Raw genomic sequence first — 17,479 nt, 5'->3', positions numbered from 1 at the left:
AAAAAAAGCTATTTGAATAAAGTGATAATATTGAAAGAGAAGTAAAATTTTATTGGAGATGTTTTTTTTGTCTGGTAAAAAATACCATTTTAGACACCACAAATTATATTCTCATTTAAAGACATCACTACTTATGTTAAAGCCACAGGGAAAAGGGCAGAGACGGGTGGCGGAAATGGAGTGGAGGCTTCAGAGAGTAGAACTGGAGTTGAGGTTTCCTTCATCTATAGGGAACATTGTAATGTTCAGGACAACAAGATTTTATAATAAATAAGAACACGAGAGGTAACACAAGCTTGGAAAAAGAAAACAAATATAGAAAGACACAGAGGAAACAAGAGAGTTCTGTTTATTTGCATCTCCCTAGGAATAAAAAAAAATGATTTTTAAATGCCTGAAGCACTGCACACATATCCCAGCTCACAGACATTGCATCTACAAAAATAATCTCTCAGTTGTATAAATATGCAGCACTTTAAAAGTAGTTATTTGTCATCACTTTTAGAAACATCTTTTTTTTTTTAAATCTTGAACTTTAGAGCTCCACATTTTTCATATTTGTTAGCTGTTTTAAAACAAAAGGCTCAATACATTTGTTTAGACAGTCAAGTTCTTCATTGGGTTCTGGATTAAAGTTTCCACCCATGGCCACATTGATTCAGTCTCTTTCAGGGGACCGACGAGATCCCCTCAATTCTAGTCCCACAGACCCAAGGTCAAGGAGAAGGTGTGCATTTATCCCTCCACGGATCACTCTCACAATTGCAGCCATTTAAATATCTGCATCGAGAGCTGGGGAAATGAAGGCATCCATGAGGACACATTATTTTCAAATTAAAGATTATAAAAGCACAAATCGACAAGGTATACTAAACATATATAACTACAACAGCAAATGAAAGACCCAAAGTAGGAAAGATTGTCTTCATTCCAATATCGATACAAACCCTATTTAATAAGGTAGCTGCTTTTAAAGCCATCACAGTACCTCCAGCGGCCTGTTTTTAGACTTTCCCAGTGACCCTAGAGCACTGCCTGCCCAGAGCTGTTTCCACTTGCCTCAGGGTGACTGCTGAGAGCTAATGATTAAATTGCCCAATCACAGGATATGAATGACTGCAAATTGTACTTTCCTAATAGATTATGAAGATAATCAGTGCTGGAAACAGGCATATGAAGTGACTCAAGAAAATAAGACCCTAAAATCATAATGGCACTTCTGAAATTCTTGTGTGTGTGTGTGTGTGGAGGGGAGGATTATTAAAAAAAAATACTTCAAGTCCTTTATACTGGCCTGGAGGGAGAAACAGAACATTAAAAACATCATTTTAAAAAAAACCTAGACAAGAACAAAATCAATAATAAACAAGTAAGAAACAGAACTACAAAGTCAGGTTGGGCAGCAAAAGGTTTTAGAGCCAGATAAGGGGAAGAAAGAAAGACAATTCACAAAATTTGCCATCATTGGCAGGGAGATGGGGGGAATTAAATACATATTCAAGTCTTTCCAAAGGTCTTTTGGAGACAACTGAAAGCATTTAAACTCTCTCTGGCCAATCTGGTCCACATCAAGAGACAGTGTCTTTGAGCTTGGAGACGATTTTCTTGTCCTTCACTCTTCGGTTCTGAAACCAAATGGTCACTTGTCTCTCGGATAGGTTCGTGGCAGCCGAGATCCGCCGCCGCTTGTCCTTGTTAATGAACTTGTTAATGGCATACTCGTTCTCCAGTTCTTTGAGCTGCAGTTTGGTGTAGGGCACCCTCTTCTTCCTCCCCCGACGGTAGACACACATGTCTGGCTGATTTAGAGCCACATCCCCTGGTATAAAAAACAGCATGAAAAAAATTAGACCAGGGTTCCTGGAGCACCACTGGGGGCTGTGTATGTACGTTTGGAAGGAGTATGGGGAATAAAGAAAACCAGGCTGTTTGCATTTTATTATTATTTACACAGACATATTATTTACACATTATTAAAGAAAGATTATTTACACTTCAAAGTGAAGGCCATTTGATGGATCGTCATGGTTTCTCGAACCAGCATCTTAACAAGCCTTCACTTTTATGGCATGGTTATTGAGGACAGTTTTTTTTTTTTTTTTTATTGAGGACAGTTATAAGGACAGTTTCTGCAAATGCTGGTTGCACACATACACATGCAAACATACGCAGACTTTAAAAAAAATTCAAGGTTTTTTTTTTTTGTTGTTGTTGTTGTTCAAGCTTCCATTTCTTGTGTTCCAGTGTTTGGAATTCGTGAGCTCTCAGAAGCTTTAGTGGTGACCCTGGGGCAGTCATAGCCTTCAAAAGTGGGACCCAACTCTGTGACACCTCTTCGGGAAGGAGGGGCCAAGGCCCGAGCCAAGGGCACGCAAACACCCTCAACTGCAGGCGGAAAAACAGGCTTGTGCCTGCACGCGACATGAAAAGGGTTGTGAGAAGGACAGTTTAGCTCCAAGGAGAGCGGTACAGATTCCAGGCAAACTCTAGGAACGTTCCATCAGGTTAAGCCTGGCTGGGCGAGGAGGACGAGCGCCGCTGCCAAGTAGGGACCTACGCTCCTAGAGCTTTCTTTCCCTTCTCTCCCTCCCCCTCTCTGTCTCTCTTCCCTCCCCCCTCTCCCTCCCTCCTGGCCTCCCCGACCCCCACCCCAGCGCCCCTACCTGGGAAGGATGATTTCCAGAAGTGGGAGCCCTGAGGCTGGTCCTTGGCGCAGTACACCTGGCTGTTCCAGCCGTTGGCCAGCGTCCAGGACTGGTAGCCCTCCATGGAGATGTACGCCTCGTGCCGGGGCTCCCCGGAGCCGAAGGTGGACACCATGTCGATGTAGCCCGGCACGTGCTGGTAGGGGCTCGTGTAGCCCTGGTAGAAGGACACCTCCTTGGCTCTCGCGGGCACCTCGTTGGCCGGGACGCTGCTGCTGGCCAGGCCCGACACGTCCATGTACTTCTCCACCGGGAAGCCCCCCAGCGAGGCGTGCGGCGACGACTTGAGGGCGTTCTGCTGTAAGCCCACGCCGTGCGACATGCGGCAGCTGTAGTAGCCGTTGCCGAAGTGGTAGCCGTAGCCCAGGGCCGGGGCGCCCGGGGGCGCTGCAGCGGCCGCGCCGGGCGCCGGGCACTCTTTGGCCGCGGGAGCCTCGGGGCGCGCGGCGACCACGGCCGAGGACGACGCCGCCGCGGCGGAGCCCGCGCGCTCCGAGGCCCCGGGGTACGCGAAGCCCGAGGCCGCCGCCGCCGCCGCCGCCGCCGCCGCCGCGGCCGCCGCTCGCCCGGAGTGGGTCCCGGCGAACACTGGCGCCGAGAGGAAGCCGCGGCACTGGCCCGGCGCCGCCGCCGCCGCCGCCGCCGCCGCCGAGGAGGAGGAGGAGGAGGCGGGGGCCGCCCCTGCGGCCCCGGCGTCCGCCCGCAGCCCGTCCATGTCCCAGGTCGCGGCGCGGCTCATGGCCCGGCCCGGCCCGGCCCCGGCCCCGGCCCCGGCCCCGCGCAGGACACCATGGCGCGGCGCGCTTCCTCCCTCCTCGCCTTCCTCTCCCGTCCTCTCGCTCCCGCCCTCTTCCTCTCGCCCTCGCTCCCTCCGCGAGCCTCCCGCCTCCCGCCCGCCCTCCAACAGGTTAGCTCATCGCGGGACGTTTATAAAAACGAAGTTCAGGTTGGGAGGGGGCCTGGGCCGGTCGGGGGGCCTCCTCCCTCCCCGAGGGCTCCCGCTCGGGGCCGCGCCATTGGCTGCGCGGGGCCACGTGGGGGTGGGGGCGCGGGAGAGCCTGGCTCGCGGCCCGGGCCCCGCCGGACCCACCCACCCGGGCCCCTGCCCTTCACAGCCCCCGGCGCAGCCCGCCGCCCCTTCCCGCCCTCCCCGGACCCGGGCGGTTGCGCCGCAGCCGGCCCCCGCGAGCTGATTGCGCGACCGCCCATCCGAGGCCCAGTCTGCGCCCGAGACGCGCGCCGAGGCCTGCGCCTTGTTCCGGCCGCCGCTGGCTTTGCCACCTCTGCTCGGGTCCCCGGGCCGCGCAGCCAAACGAAGGCGCGGGACGGCGAGGGTCAGAGGGCTGAGAAGACAGACGGACGTCCGGTGCCGGCCCGCAGTCCCTTGGACGAGCTGACCCGGACCGCGAGCCCGAGGGGCGGATCCCCCACCGCGAGCACAGCTACGGGGCAGGGGCGGATCACGCAGGTTGTCAGAGGGGATCGTCCGGCTTGGGAGCAGCTGGAGCAGCACGCTCCGTGCTCCGTGCTCCGTGCTCCGCGCTCCGCGCTCCGTGCTCCGCGCTCCGCGCTCCCTGCTCACGCGCACACGCACACGCACACGCACACCTCCACCAGGGGGATGCCACCCTGCGCCCCCGGGGCCGCGACCGAGGCTTACAAGCAAGTCAAGCAGAAGGCAAGACGCGGCCCTGGCGCGGCCAACCTGACGATCTGCCCCAGCGAGAAAACTCCTGACGCCCGGTCCGCACTACTCGCCTCTACTGCCCAGGCCAACCCGGAGTCGCCCCCCGAACCGGGGTCCACTGGGCTCCCCAGCCCTGGCGCGGACTCCCCCGGCCCGCCGAGGAGCCGGTGGAGGGCACCTGGAGAAAGCCGCTCGGCCGCCCTCCACGAAACCTCTGCGCCTCCCCTGCAGCCCCAGTGCCTCTTGCATTTTGCAGCCACCACCCACCCCCGCCCATTACTCACACCAATTAATTGAAAACTTCACTTTCCCAGGGACCTTTGTTTCGCTTTCTTTTCCAAGCTGCCAACTGCAGAGAACTGAGAGGGGGGCAAATTATAAGAGGATGGGTTTTTTCCCCCCAAGTCAAGTTGGGGCTCCAGATAGGAGCAGTCCTGAGCAACTGAGTCTGGACTCTCAAGGGACAGAGTGGGCTCTTGGTGTCAAGCATCGCAGCCCTGACGTGATTCATCCCTCCGTGCCATTTCTCAGCCCCAGAGCCCCAGCCCACCACCCTCCACGTTAGCCATCAGTGGGGAGCTAGTGTGTCCAGCGGTAAATTGAAGGCTCCCCCTTAGGAGCAGCATTCCATCTGAGCAGTCGAAGGTGCTGCGGTGGGTGCGGGAGCCCTCAGAGGGAGCCTATTCGGTTCTGTAGCATCAACTCCCCAGGCCGGCCCATCTCCAAGAAAATCGCTCCCCTGAGCCTGTGATTGGTGAAGCCAGCTTGTCACCCAGCCCTGCCATTCCTGGACCCAAGACATGACTGGATGGGGCGAGTAAAAAAGCCAAGGAGGCCCTCCCGGGCCTGGCCTGGCATTGCAGGGTGGGCTGCTGGTGTTGAGAGTGTTGACACGCAAAACCCAGTAACCATAAAAGGCTCAAATAAAGGGGAAAGTTATGAGAGGGGTGCTGGAAAGGAAAAGCAGGGGAATTTGACCTTTTTGAAGTCCTAGATGTGTTCATGATCAAATTTAAGTCAGAGGGGCCTGAGCCTTTGCAGAAAAATCATAAGGAATAGAGGTTTGCTGGTGAGAACAATTTTGGCTACCTGAAAGAAAGGGGCAAAAGTTAGTAACGAAAGCTGAAATCGGCTTTTAAAAAACACCAGCCGGGGGCCAGGTGACAGAGTTGCTGACTTTCTGGAAGAGTTTGGCTAGGTCCTCTTTACCCAACAATTTCGGTACCAAACCAATCTTGTAATGCCTGAAACACTCCTATGCTTCCTTTTTCTCCCTTGCTTTTTTGCAAAAAGGGAAAATACATAGTTAAAATTTTTTTCCGTGGCCTCAAAAAGCAAATTCGTTGAAATAATTTCTAAGAAGTAACTGGAACCAATGAACTTTCAGTCTTTTAAAACTAAAAGACTGTGGTTTCCCTCCACCAGAGACTTCTGTGCCATTTTCTCTCTGATAAATAGATTTTAATAGCTGATGATATGCCAAAAAATGAAGAAAATGAAATTAAGCTAGGAAGAATTGGTCAGGTTTTGCTGAGTTGAGACAGCCCTTCAATTGTGGCTTAATTTTGCAGCATTAAAATTAAGTTGTGCAGGACTGGGAGGAAAGTTTGAGTTAATGCTCTAGTTGAGAGACACTTCTGAATGATGGCCCTGTCTCCAGTTGCCCTGTGGGACTCGCACAGGACTTGGGGTTTCTCTGCCCATCCTAGCAGATGTTCAGAGATGAGAGAGGTTCTGAGCACTAAAGAGCATTGCCTCTTGCTATCCTGCCGCTGAACCTGCTTCCAGTACAGCCTTCCGGGTCCTGGCCCTGGGGCAGGGAATTCCCCCTGGGAAAGAGCTTCAGACTGGACCCTATGAAGGCTCCTAAACCCAGCACCCCAAGGGCAGCCGCTGCTATTGGATCATAGGGCTGTGGCTGAGTACCAGGCAAAGTCAGGGCTGCTCTGTTTATGAACTAATAAGACACATAGTTTATAAGCCAAGGGTGGTAGGTGGTGGAGGAATTTTGAGGCTGAATTTGCGGAAACATTTCATTTAGTTTGTGTACCCTGCATCCGAATTGATTTTAGGTTTAAACTCAATGGGAATAATTTTCTTTAACTGGTCAGGAGCACAGACTGAACCCTGTGGGTGTATTTTGTTGGAGCTTTAACAACACAGGCATAATCTTGGTTAAATGAAAATCTTTTGCAACCAGACAGAAATGTTTCCAAACACTGATGTGTTATTCAGTGAAACCAGTTTGGTCACATTTCCTGATTTAGGTGAGAAACCCCTCATTGCCCAAAGTCTTATTGAGAAGAGGGGGGGAAGGGACACGCCTGGGTGGCTCAGCGGTTAAGAGCCTGCCTTCAGCTCAGGGCATGATCCTGGAGTCCTAGGATCGAGTCCCACACCGGGCTCCCTGCAGGAGCCTCCTTCTCCCTCTACCTGTGTATTTGCTTCTCTCTCTGTCTCACGTGAATAAATAAATAAAACCTTTAAGAAAAGAGAGAGAGAGAAGAAGAAGGGGGCAGGGAGACAGAGAGAGAGAGAGAGAGAGAGAGACCAGCTCTACCCTCCTTTCCCATCACTTGCTCTCCTCTCTCCTCTCTCTCCATAGGCACCCTTTTTGGGAATAAATAATGTTCTGAAAGTCACACCCTCTGTTGTCCTCCTCTTGTAAATGATCTTTTGAATCCTGTCCTTGTCCTGGGCTGGGGAATGGGTGGATGAAGTCTGAGATTTAGATTTACTGAAGAACCTAAGTTCCTCTGCTTGCCAAAACAGCAATGACATCAATTAACCACGTAATCAGTGGCCATTACGGCCGGACAACAATTAAAAACTCCTATCAGAGTGGGGTGCTGGGAATTCCTTTGAAAGTGTTTTCCTTGATGGCCACACCAGGAAGTGCAGGACACCCTCCTAATTAACTTGTAAGAAGTAAAAAATTAAGTGTAGAAATAAAGTCTTAATTCCAAAATAAAGCCTTAAATACAGCGGACCTGGCTCAACAGTGTTCTTAACCAAATCTGTGCCCTGCCAACTTTGAAGCTGATTTTCCCTCTGTAGGCAATACCCAGTTTTCTTCAGGTTGGAAATCTAAAAGAAAATTAAAAGCAGCAAACCTACGGTAAAGAAAGGGGTCTCTAGCGAAAGCCAGATGCTGGAATCCTCAGTCTGGGCACTTTCTAGGTCCGGAGATGGAATGGAGATGTATTCCATTCGGATTTGACAACTCAATTAGGCTTTATTAAATGTAAATTGTCTGCAACGACAACAACAACAAAACACTCTCTAAACCCCAAATGCTATTTAGTGAATCCAGGTTTGCCTCCCGCAGGGCACTGGGGCCCCTGTTTGGGATGGAGAGAACTCCAGTCCTGGTGAGAATTAAACCCAGTAGGAGTCTTCCCTCTTAGAGAAGCACTAACCTCACGGAGAAGGGGGTGCTGGAAGACTGTAGTAACTTGTTGCTCCCCCCTCCCAGCAAAGCAAAAGCTGGGACTGCAAATGATTTTCTGCTGTTTTGTCTCATGTCCCAAGGTGTAGGGCTGTCCTTGGTATAGGAAGAAGCAGACACTTCTCTAGCAACGTCACTGTTGACTGAAGTCCAGTAAGTGCTCACTTTGTTGGCCTTTGGAAATGAAAGAAAATATACATGTTCCTCTTTCTCCCCACCTTCTCTCTCTCCCTCTCCCTGTCTCTGTCTCTCTGTCTCTCTCCATTCCGCAGAGCCCTTGGTCTCTTTGAGGAATCCACCCTGGACACCAGCAGGGAGAAAGGGTGAAGGTTAGGGAAATGCCCAACCACGAAGGTAGGCGGTGTGTGTGTGTGTGTGTGTGTGTGTGTGTGTGTGCGCGCGCGTGTGGAGCGGCGGGGGGGAGGGGGGAGGGCGCGAAGGGGGTGCGGCGCAGAGGCGAGCGGTCGGTCCGGCGGTTCGCGGCTGGGCAGCGCGCAGTTCCCCAGGCCTGGCGCTAGATGTCCCTGCAAGTTTTCCTGTCGCTCGGAGGGCGCACAAGCTTCAGGCAGGCAGTGGGGCCGGGTAGCTCCGGAGTCCAGGGAGAAAGCACCCCCCCCCCCCACCCAGGGCCGTCCCAGGTCGGGTGCGCCACTGGGAAGGAGGAGAACTGGAAGCAGCCAGAGGGACTAGAGAGGCGCGAAGACGGCCACCCTGGGGATGGCCGCAAGAAGGTGCCACGACGGGGTCCAGCCTGAGTCGCCAAGCCGGCGGCTCCTTCCTCAGCCTATAAACCGAAACCTCCAAGCCGTAAGCCGTGCGGGACTGCATTTACCCTAAAGAAAATGTACCGGGGGTTGGAAGCCCAGGCTTCAGCGGCTCTGCTTGTCCCTCTGCACCCAGGCGGCCCCGGGCCTCGAGCGAGCTTGCATCCGGAGGCGGGGATGCGGGCCCGCGGCCTTGGGGCCCGCCTGGCCGGGAGCCTGCGGCGCGGGAGACCGCAGCCAGGCCCGGGCGGCCGCGGGGCTGTTACAGCTCCCACCTCACCGGCGCCCCACCCCGTGGGCGGCCTGGACACATTTTTTTATTACATTCAGTCGAAGGCCAAAAGTGTTTACCACTTCACCTCGGAGGACCCGCTGCTGCTCAAGAAACAAATACTTAGTCTGGAGGCCTAATAACAACAACAACAAAAAATGAGACCTCTTTCATGTAATTTTTCCTTTCCACCAAAAAGTGCTTTCCAGTCCAGTTGGAGAAAGTTCTCCCCACACCCTCACCCCCAATGCACTTTAAGAATTCCTGCCAAGCCACTGGGCTGGATTCTTGTCTTGTTTTATTGAGCGAGTCCTGTCCTTTGGTGGTGGGTAGGAGGTCTTGATGTGGCCCAGAGGCTACACCTAAAAACTGGGAGTATGGGGGGGGGGGGATTTCTAGGTTTCAGCCTCCACAATCTGAGAGCGGTGCAAGGTTTGGGCATTTCATTTCATAAACATCAACAGAATTGTTAATCTTCTCACTACCCTCTATAAGGGCTTAATGTTTCTGAGGCAGGCCTGTACTTAAAGAAGAGATATGCAAAATGAAAAAAAAAATCAATCAAAAAATGCTGCCCCAAAGCTTTGAAGTACCTTATAACCTGGATTATTTTTAGAGATAAGTTTAAATCAGCAGGTTCTTCAACCTCTCTGTGTGGAGGGAGTCCACAAAGGGATAATAGAATCCACCTCTAGAGTTGCTTCGAACTTTAGAGGAGATCATATATATGTAAAAAGCACTTGTAATTTTAGAGTAAAAGCTACATATAGAAATTGGAATGTTACTATACTAGTAGATGTGGAATCTAAAGAAATTAAGGGACATTAAATACTGTAGTGGAATGTCCACTGTCTCCTGTGAAACATTGTTGGCTAAACGCAGTTTCGTGAAAAATTATACTCCTTTACTGTATTTCCCTCACGCGACCTCCAATGTACCTTTTATAACAAGCGTGCCAGAATACGAAATATTAGTGTTATTTAAAAGTGCAAAAGTTTTCAAAGCCACTAACGGATGACGAGGTCGCCTAGAAACGGTGTTTTACCTTTTCAACAGACTGAGGTCCGGTTTGGCGCAGGCTTTTGGGGACCAGAGGCACGAGGCCCCAGGGGAAGGAAAGAAGCGCCCAGTGGAGGAGGAGATAGGGGTTGCGGTCCACACCCCAGCCCCCAGCGGCGGCTTCTGCGATTGAAAGTGGCTCACAGCTGCCGAAACCGCGAATAAAACAGACGGGGGCGCCAAACGACAGCAATAAAGGCATCTGCGACTTCCGCCTGGGTCGCGCCTCGGCGGATCCACCCCCCGCCAGGGCCTTGGCCACCCACGGACTTGAACCTGGACCGAAGTGTCCCATTCAGTTCCCTAAGCAAGTGGGACTGGGCAGGGGGGCGGGTACCGTTCCCAGGTTCCCGGGACAGCGGCTCCGCTTTGCCGGGTGACCCTGCCGGGGCTGGTATAAGCCGGGGGGAGAAGCGGGGGCACCCGCAAGGCTGATCTTGGACCGCCTTAATGCGAGAAAGCCGGCTCGGGGAGGGCTCCTGGGGCTCGGTGCCGAGGGGCCCCTGGGACCGGGTGGGAGGCGGACCCCGAGTCGAGTCCTCTTCTGGGCTCCCGACCCCCGCTCCGCCGTCCCCCCCTCTCCCCTCGCCAGCCACCGCGTGCCTATCCAGCTTTGCACTTCTCACCTTGGGGGAGAATTCCGTTTATTACCTGCAGAGGCGGAATTGATTTTCTAAGCAAAGCTCGCGCTGTTGAAATAAGTTGGCGCCGAGGGGAACAGGAGAGAAACTTTTGGCATCGCCTATGTGTATAAATGTATATAAATATACTTAACACCTCGTCTCTCCTTACATTCCTGACGCGCCCCCAACGGGTTCAAGGTTAAAAGGAAAGCGCCAACGGAGAGATGGGCACATAGGTTCTGGGTTTGCCCCCAACACACCCCAACGTGCTGGGTGTGGCGGCAGGGAGGAAGTGGGGGCTGGGTTGGGGTCTGAGTTGGCGCTGAGGCGAGGATGCAGGACCCGCGCCCGGCGCCCAGATTGCCAGGGTCTCTCGGCCGCTTCGGAAGCTCGCAGGCCGACCTCTGGGTCGCGTCCCCGTCTCGTCCTGTCCCCGCCCGTGGCCGCGGATCTGTGCTCTCTGGCGGCTGGCTGGCGGGCCCGCACGGTGCACTGGGGGTCCGGACGGGGTGGGGCGCAAGCGCGGGAGGAGATGTGCAAAGGCCTTGAGTGAAGATTGATCTTCGTTAAAATGGTTGCCACCGGCGTCATTATGACCATCAAAGTTATCGCCAAGAGGCTCAGCCGCCAAGCTCAGGCCGCAAGAAGCAGCAGCAAGGCGGGTCCGCGACTCTCCGCGCCCGGGCTCAGCACCGGGAGTACCCAGGGCCACAGGTAAGAGCCTGGGTTGGGAGAGCAGGGGAAGGAGAGGTGAAAGCCGAGCAGGGTGCAGAAGGGAGGGCAGCGGGCGGCGGGGGAAGGAGGCTATGGCCCTTCTTTTTCTCCTTTGACCTAGAAATTCGGCAACTTTGCCACAAATAATTCGATTTGAGGAGGGAGGGGGAAAGCTGGCAACGTGAAAAGTGGATCTGGGGCAGCCCATATGGCGTTGTAAATCGCGACTGTGTTTAAAGTTAGCTGTCGGATTCTACTATGAAATCGTCCAGCCGAGTTCATGTCCCCCAGGGAAAATGCGTAGGCGAGAAGCCTATCCATCAGCCCGGTTATAAAAGTAAAAAACCCAGGACTTCAAGTTCAGAACTCACTCCGCAAACGGTGTTAAAAAATCAGAGAGGACCTAATGATTTCCGTTTGGAGGCGCGGGCCCAACGCACCTCCCCAGCCACGTAGCACTAAAGTGCTTTCAAAACTCCAAGATATTTCCTTTCCCTTTCTCTCTTTCTCTTTCTCTCTCTCTCTGTCTCGGTCTCTGTCTCTGTCTCTGTCTCTGTCTCTCTCTCAGCCTGGGGTGGGAGGAAAGCAGCCAGGCTGAGGCGAAGAAGTGGGGAGAGAGAAAACTCGGTGTCCTATTTGTTAAATAAAATACATATTTGGTTCTGAAATTCAAAAGATAAGTAATCCAGACAGGAGCACAAGGTCTCCTTACGCAACTCTTCCTACATCCTCCCTCTTGTCCCCTCCCTTACCCCCCTCCCGCTTGTAAATGTTTAAAAAAAAAAAAAAAAAAACCTTCCCGACGATCTACTCTGGAAAATCAAAGCATTATCTATTATTTAACACGTATCTATGTCCGAGGAAAAATGAGGAAGGCGCTGCATGATTAGGACCTAAGGGGCAACCCAGCAAACTGAGAGCGTAATGATGCCCCTAAATGAAGGGGGAAATGTGCCGCGGCGCGCTCTATTAATCAGACTGTCAATTTCACCCCCGAGGCCAAACCCCCGGGCGAACAGAACCGGCTCTGAGCGGGCAAAGGACCGGAGCCTTCCTCCTCACTTCTTGTCTCTTCTCGCCTCCTACCTGGATCTATTTGTCTGCTCCGAAGCCGCCTTCATTACCCACTGACAGGAGCGTGTATTTATTTGCTTATAAACCTGTTACAATAAATGATTATTCGAACGGCGTCATTCGTACCTTAATGACGAGCGAGCGCTACTTTTTGATGAATGACATCTCGGGCTCGGAAGGATGTATGGGTCATTTTGACCAGTCATTCCCTCGCTCTGGCATCCCACAATTTTTCCGCCTCCCTCCAAAAGAGATAATAATATTTAGAGGCGCTCGCTGGGGCTGAATGAGAATTAGCCCTAGGCGCAGCCCATCATTAGGACGGGACAGCCGGGCCACTGTGACATTTTTTAGAAAGCTGAGATGATGGAAAGAATAAGAAAAGAGATGATTCTGATGGAGAGAGGGCTGCACAGCCCCACGGCCGGCAAGCGGTTCTCCAATTTGTCCGATTCGGCTGGCAATGCTGTGCTCGAGGCCCTGGAAAATTCGCAGCACCCGGCTCGCCTCAGCCCGCGCCTGCCGTCCGCCCCCCTGCACGGCGCTCTGGGAGACCTCCCCGCCAAGGGCAAATTCGAAATAGACACTTTGTTCAACCTGCAGCACCCGGGCAGCGAGAGCACCGTCTCCTCCGAAATCGCCTCCGCCGCCGAAGGCCGTAAAAAGCCGGGTCACTATTCAGAGGCGGCCGCCGAGGCGGACATGAGCAGCGACGTGGAGGTGGGCTGCTCCGCGCTGCGCTCCCCTGGCGGCCTGGCTGCCGCGCCGCTCAAGGAAAACAATGGCAAAGGTAACCGCGCCGCCCTGGCCGCTCTCGGCTCCCGCTCTCCCCGTTCCTCCGCGGCTCCTGCTGGCCCTTCCGATTGCCTTTGCCCCTACCCGACCCTCGGCGGGCAGGCTGCACCCAGCGGGCTCGGGCGGGGAGGGGGCGCATGCTGGGGACCCCGCACTGGTGCTTTGCTCCTCCAGCCTCCCAGCCAGGCACAGGCCTGGGGGGCGCCGGGCCCGCCGGCGCCCGAGTCCCAGGGAGTGTTCCTGCGGGCTGGTCTCAAGCCTGTGCGGGCTGCCCGGCCCCTAGCCAGCCGCCGCGCCGCGCTACGGGGAGGGTGCCCTGGTAGCTGCTCGGAACTCCGTTACCCCTGATTCCCCAAGGCCGAGTGGAGGGGGCAGCCTGAGTAAGTCGCAGGGAGCGTCGCCGGGCGCCTCTGGGAGACCTGCTGGGGTCAGCGGAGAAAGAGCTGAAAAGTAGAGTCCACCCCCCTAAGGGTCCTGGCTTGAGCTGCTGCTGTCTCTCCAGTCTTAAAAATATTTTTAACCAAACCCAAAAGACTACCCAAGAAAGGTCGGAAGCCCTGCAGAAAGCTGCCCTACCGTCCTCAGACCACGGGAAACCCGGAGCTTCCCAAACTGCGCCTACATATAGGCGTTTTCCCTTGGCCCATTTTTCTCCCGAGTTGAAAATTTCCAATTACCTAGAAAAAACAACAACAACAAACAAGCAACACGCCCTTCCTAATTGAGGTCTTCTTATTTGGTCCTGAAGGGCTCCCCAAACTTTATTGATTCCATTAAAGGCAGCAATTTGTAAGCACGACAGACCCTATCAATTCAGGCAGCCGCCTCGCCGTCCTCCCCGGCTTCCCGCGTGCGCGCTCCGCCCCGGCGCCCGGGTCTCGGGCCTGCGGTGACTCTCGCACTGTCGGCCGTTTGTTTGCCAGGGTACGCGGAGAGCGGCTCTGCCGCGGGCACCACGACGTCTGCGTCGGGCTCTGGCCTTGGCAGCCTGCACGGAGGCGGCGGCGGCGGCGGCGGCGGCGGGGGCGCGGCGCTGGGCGGCTCCGGCTCCGGCGCGGATCAGGTGCGGCGCTACCGCACGGCGTTCACCCGCGAGCAGATCGCGCGCCTGGAGAAGGAGTTCTACCGGGAGAACTACGTGTCGCGGCCCCGCCGGTGCGAGCTGGCCGCCGCGCTCAACCTGCCCGAAACCACCATCAAGGTATTGATTCCAGCGGCGCCTTTTCCAGCCTCCCCGGGGTGGGGGTGGGCGGTCTGAGTTGGGGTTTTGCTTCTCCTGCCTCCTTCCTGGGTGGCCACCCTTAGCCGAGGGCCTGCAAATCCGCAGGGGCGCAGGGACGCCGAAGGAGCTGGCCTATTTATGTCTCAGCCGCCGAATCCTAAGGGTTGGCCGGCCTGGCTGACCTGGGAAGGCCCCGGGAATGGCGAGGCCGAGGCCGCCAACGCTGGCCTCTCTGCTCCACTTCGCCCAGCGCCTGCCCAGGTGCCCCGAGCCCACGTCCTTGGCCCCCCTGCCCCCTCGGCGGCTGAGCCGGCTGGTCTTTGTTCCTCTGGCTCGAACCCTAGGTGAAACTTTTCATCTGCTCTTGATCTTGGAGATTTATTTTCCACATAAATCGTTACAACATGGAGAAAAGAATACTGGATTTTAAAAATCGATTGGGTCGAGAAAGTAGTTTCCTAAACATTTTTCTCTCGGGCAGCAGGAAAGAAAAAAAAAAAAAAAAAAAAAGCAACCTTCGGGGGGTTGGGGGTGGGGGTGAAGAACGCAACGGAGTGGTCCTTACTTCTGTATCTCTAGCTGGTTAATTTTATTAATCCGGGAGAGAGAGCTGGGAGGCTGGGCGACTTGGCGAACACTTCACGGAGGATCTCACACTCCACAGAGAGAACAGAGTAAACTGCAAGGGGTAAGGGAGGTCGTGGAAGTCACCCCTTGGTTTGATCGGGCTTTTTAAAATTTAGAGTCGTGACGAATGATGTCTTCATTAGACTGTGTTGGGAGGGGTAGAAAAGTCTCCTTCCCAGTTTAAGAGGCGGTGGCTCCCGCCACTCAGTTGAGGCCAACGATTCCAACAAAATCGTCCCCTTCCATAGCACAACCGGACCCGTGCCCTCGGGGCAGGGCCTTGCAGCTCAGAGGACTCAAGGCCTCGAGCGGCGACCCCGACCCGTTTAGAAAAGCTGCCGCGGTAGCCGCTCTTCGAAGGTGGCCTGGAATCCCGTGCAAATCCCGGGATTGAGAGACGGGTGCTCGGCAAGCCTGGGCGCCAGTGGGTGGCGGGAAGGAGAGGAAAGTGGCGGAAAGTGGACCTTAAAATGCAGCAGAAAACCCGGGGGGGGGGGGGCGGTGGTGGCAGGAGCCGCGGCGGTCGGACCCAGGGCAGGGGCCTGTTTCCGCTGAGGAGGGGAGCCCGCGGCTGCTCCCGGCCTTGCCTGCCTCCCTGGCGGCCGGGGCGGCGGAGGGGTCTGGGACTGGGCCGCGGCCGGGAGGAGCAGGTCGGGCCGCGGGAGGTCGGGCGGGTGGGGGCGGGCCGGGCGGGGGCCCAGGCCGCAGGGCACTCCCTAACCCGGGCCGGCCGCCCGCGGCTCTCCCCTCAGGTGTGGTTCCAGAACCGGCGCATGAAGGACAAGCGGCAGCGCCTGGCCATGTCGTGGCCGCACCCGGCCGACCCCAGCTTCTACACCTACATGATGACGCACGCGGCCGCCACCGGGAGCCTGCCCTACCCCTTCCACTCGCACGTGCCGCTGCACTACTACCCGCACGTGGGCGTCACGGCCGCGGCCGCCGCGGCTGCGGCCTCCGGCGCCGCGGCCGCGGCCTCGTCGCCGTTCGCCACCTCCATCCGCCCGCTGGACACCTTCCGTGCCCTCTCGCACCCCTACTCGAGGCCGGAGCTGCTGTGCAGCTTCCGCCACCCGGGCCTCTACCAGACGCCGGCGGCCGCCGCGGGGCTCAACAGCGCGGCCTCGGCCGCGGCCGCTGCAGCAGCGGCGGCGGCTGCGGCCTCCTCGGCCGCGGCGGCCGGGGCGCCCCCCAGCGGCGGCTCCGCGCCCTGCTCGTGCCTCAGTTGCCACAGCAGTCAGTCGGCCGCCGCGGCCGCCGCCGCCGCCGCCGCGGCCCTGGGCTCCCGGGGAGGTGGCGGGGGCGGCGGCGGCGGGGGCGGGGGCGGCGCGGGGGCCGCGGGGGGCTCGGACTTCGGCTGCAGCGCCGCGGCGCCGCGCTCCGAGAGCGGCTTCCTGCCCTACTCGGCCGCGGTGCTTAGCAAGACCGCCGTGAGCCCGCCGGACCAGAGGGACGAGGCGCCGCTCACCAGATAACTACGTCGCCGCCGCCAGGGGGCTGTGCCCGCCGCTCAGTGTGCCCGGGAGTCCCCTGAGCGCCCCCCGCGCCCTCCGTGCGCCCACGTGCCCTCTGCGCGCTGCCCGCTGCCCGCTGCCAAAGCTGCCGCCAGGGGGCGCCCCGGCGCGGGAGGCCGAAGGGAAGCTGCCCCGACCGAATGGGGGGAGAAGAGCCGCGCGAAAACCCGGCGGGTGTACCCTCAAATTATTTCTATTTTTGTATTTGCTCCCCAGCAGCTTCCTGGCGTGTCCCACCGCCCACGCCCCGTTTCCCGCCTCGGTCCGGAGCTCCCGGTCTTCCCGAAGACAATCCCCTTGCCCCCCAGCGAGTCCTCCGGGGCCGCGGCCCGGGCTGCGCGCCCTCGGGCCCAGGCTGCTCCACCACGTGGCCAGGAGCGACGCGGAGCCGCAACAAAGAGGGGCTGGGTGCGCTGGGGCTGGCGCGGTGTGTGGGTGGGGGCGTCACCCCCCAGGCTCCCCTGCTGCTGCTCTCTTTCTTCCATCCTTTCTTTTCTTTAAACGAGGGTTTGGGGAGGTGGCAATTGTTCTCGCGGCCTGAGCGGGTCAGGGGCCCCGTCCACGGAGAGCGGAGGAGCCGAGGCCCGGGAGGGCCGCGAGGGCGGCGGGAGGGCGCGGCGGCCGCGGGGCTTTGGGAGCCGCCGGGGGGGTGGGGGGCTGCGGCGGTCGGTCTTCCCCAGGAAGGGCAAAGCCAGGCCGGGAGGGGTGGCGGTGTCGCCTGCACTCCCGGCCCGCCACCGTCCTCTCTCGGGATCCCCGGCGTGGGGTGGAGGCGTCTTGCATATTTTATGCAAAAAGTAACGGGCGAAGGAGGGTGGCACAGCCAGGCCGCGAATGGCAAGGGACGCGCAGGGAAGGCGGAGGGCGAGACGGAGAGGTCGCTGGAGTAGTTGGAAGAAGCGTTTCCAGCTCAGTTTTCCGACTAGCGGGTTCCACCCCACCTGGGAAATACTCGAATCTCTAGATCGACGGCCCT

General features: G+C 56.8%; 2 protein-coding genes across 2 annotated transcripts; one reads left to right on the top strand and one right to left on the bottom strand.

The window, feature by feature from the left end:
* Nucleotides 1–1,568: 1,568 nt before the first annotated feature.
* On the bottom strand, nt 1,569–3,444 carry HOXD13 (homeobox D13). The gene is made up of 2 exons (XM_025994275.2): nt 2,664–3,444; nt 1,569–1,819 (listed from the first exon to the last, which is right to left on the bottom strand). Exons 1-2 carry the CDS (start codon nt 3,442–3,444, stop codon nt 1,569–1,571), a joined length of 1,032 nt encoding a protein of 343 aa, XP_025850060.2.
* Nucleotides 3,445–12,708: 9,264 nt separating this feature from the next.
* Nucleotides 12,709–16,464, top strand: EVX2 (even-skipped homeobox 2). The gene is made up of 3 exons (XM_072751492.1): nt 12,709–13,135; nt 14,064–14,341; nt 15,742–16,464. Exons 1-3 carry the CDS (start codon nt 12,709–12,711, stop codon nt 16,462–16,464), a joined length of 1,428 nt encoding a protein of 475 aa, XP_072607593.1.
* The last annotated feature ends 1,015 nt before the right edge of the window (nt 16,465–17,479 follow it).

The sequence above is a fragment of the Vulpes vulpes genome, chromosome 3 (assembly GCF_048418805.1).
Source record: "Vulpes vulpes isolate BD-2025 chromosome 3, VulVul3, whole genome shotgun sequence".
Lineage (NCBI taxonomy): Eukaryota > Metazoa > Chordata > Mammalia > Carnivora > Canidae > Vulpes > Vulpes vulpes.
The sequence above is the reverse complement of the archived record's forward strand: the minus strand, read 5'-3'. Positions and strand labels throughout refer to the sequence as shown.

Bases quoted from the DNA above. Each gene is read 5' to 3' on its own strand.
- HOXD13 (XM_025994275.2), bottom strand. From the start codon at position 3,444: ATGAGCCGCGCCGCGACCTGGGACATGGACGGGCTGCGGGCGGACGCC. The intron at 1,820-2,663 runs GTAGGGGCGCTG...TTTTTATACCAG, and splicing joins CTGGAAATCATCCTTCCCAG to GGGATGTGGCTCTAAATCAG.
- EVX2 (XM_072751492.1), top strand. From the start codon at position 12,709: ATGATGGAAAGAATAAGAAAAGAGATGATTCTGATGGAGAGAGGGCTG. The intron at 13,136-14,063 runs GTAACCGCGCCG...TTTGTTTGCCAG, and splicing joins CAAGGAAAACAATGGCAAAG to GGTACGCGGAGAGCGGCTCT. The intron at 14,342-15,741 runs GTATTGATTCCA...CTCTCCCCTCAG, and splicing joins TGCCCGAAACCACCATCAAG to GTGTGGTTCCAGAACCGGCG.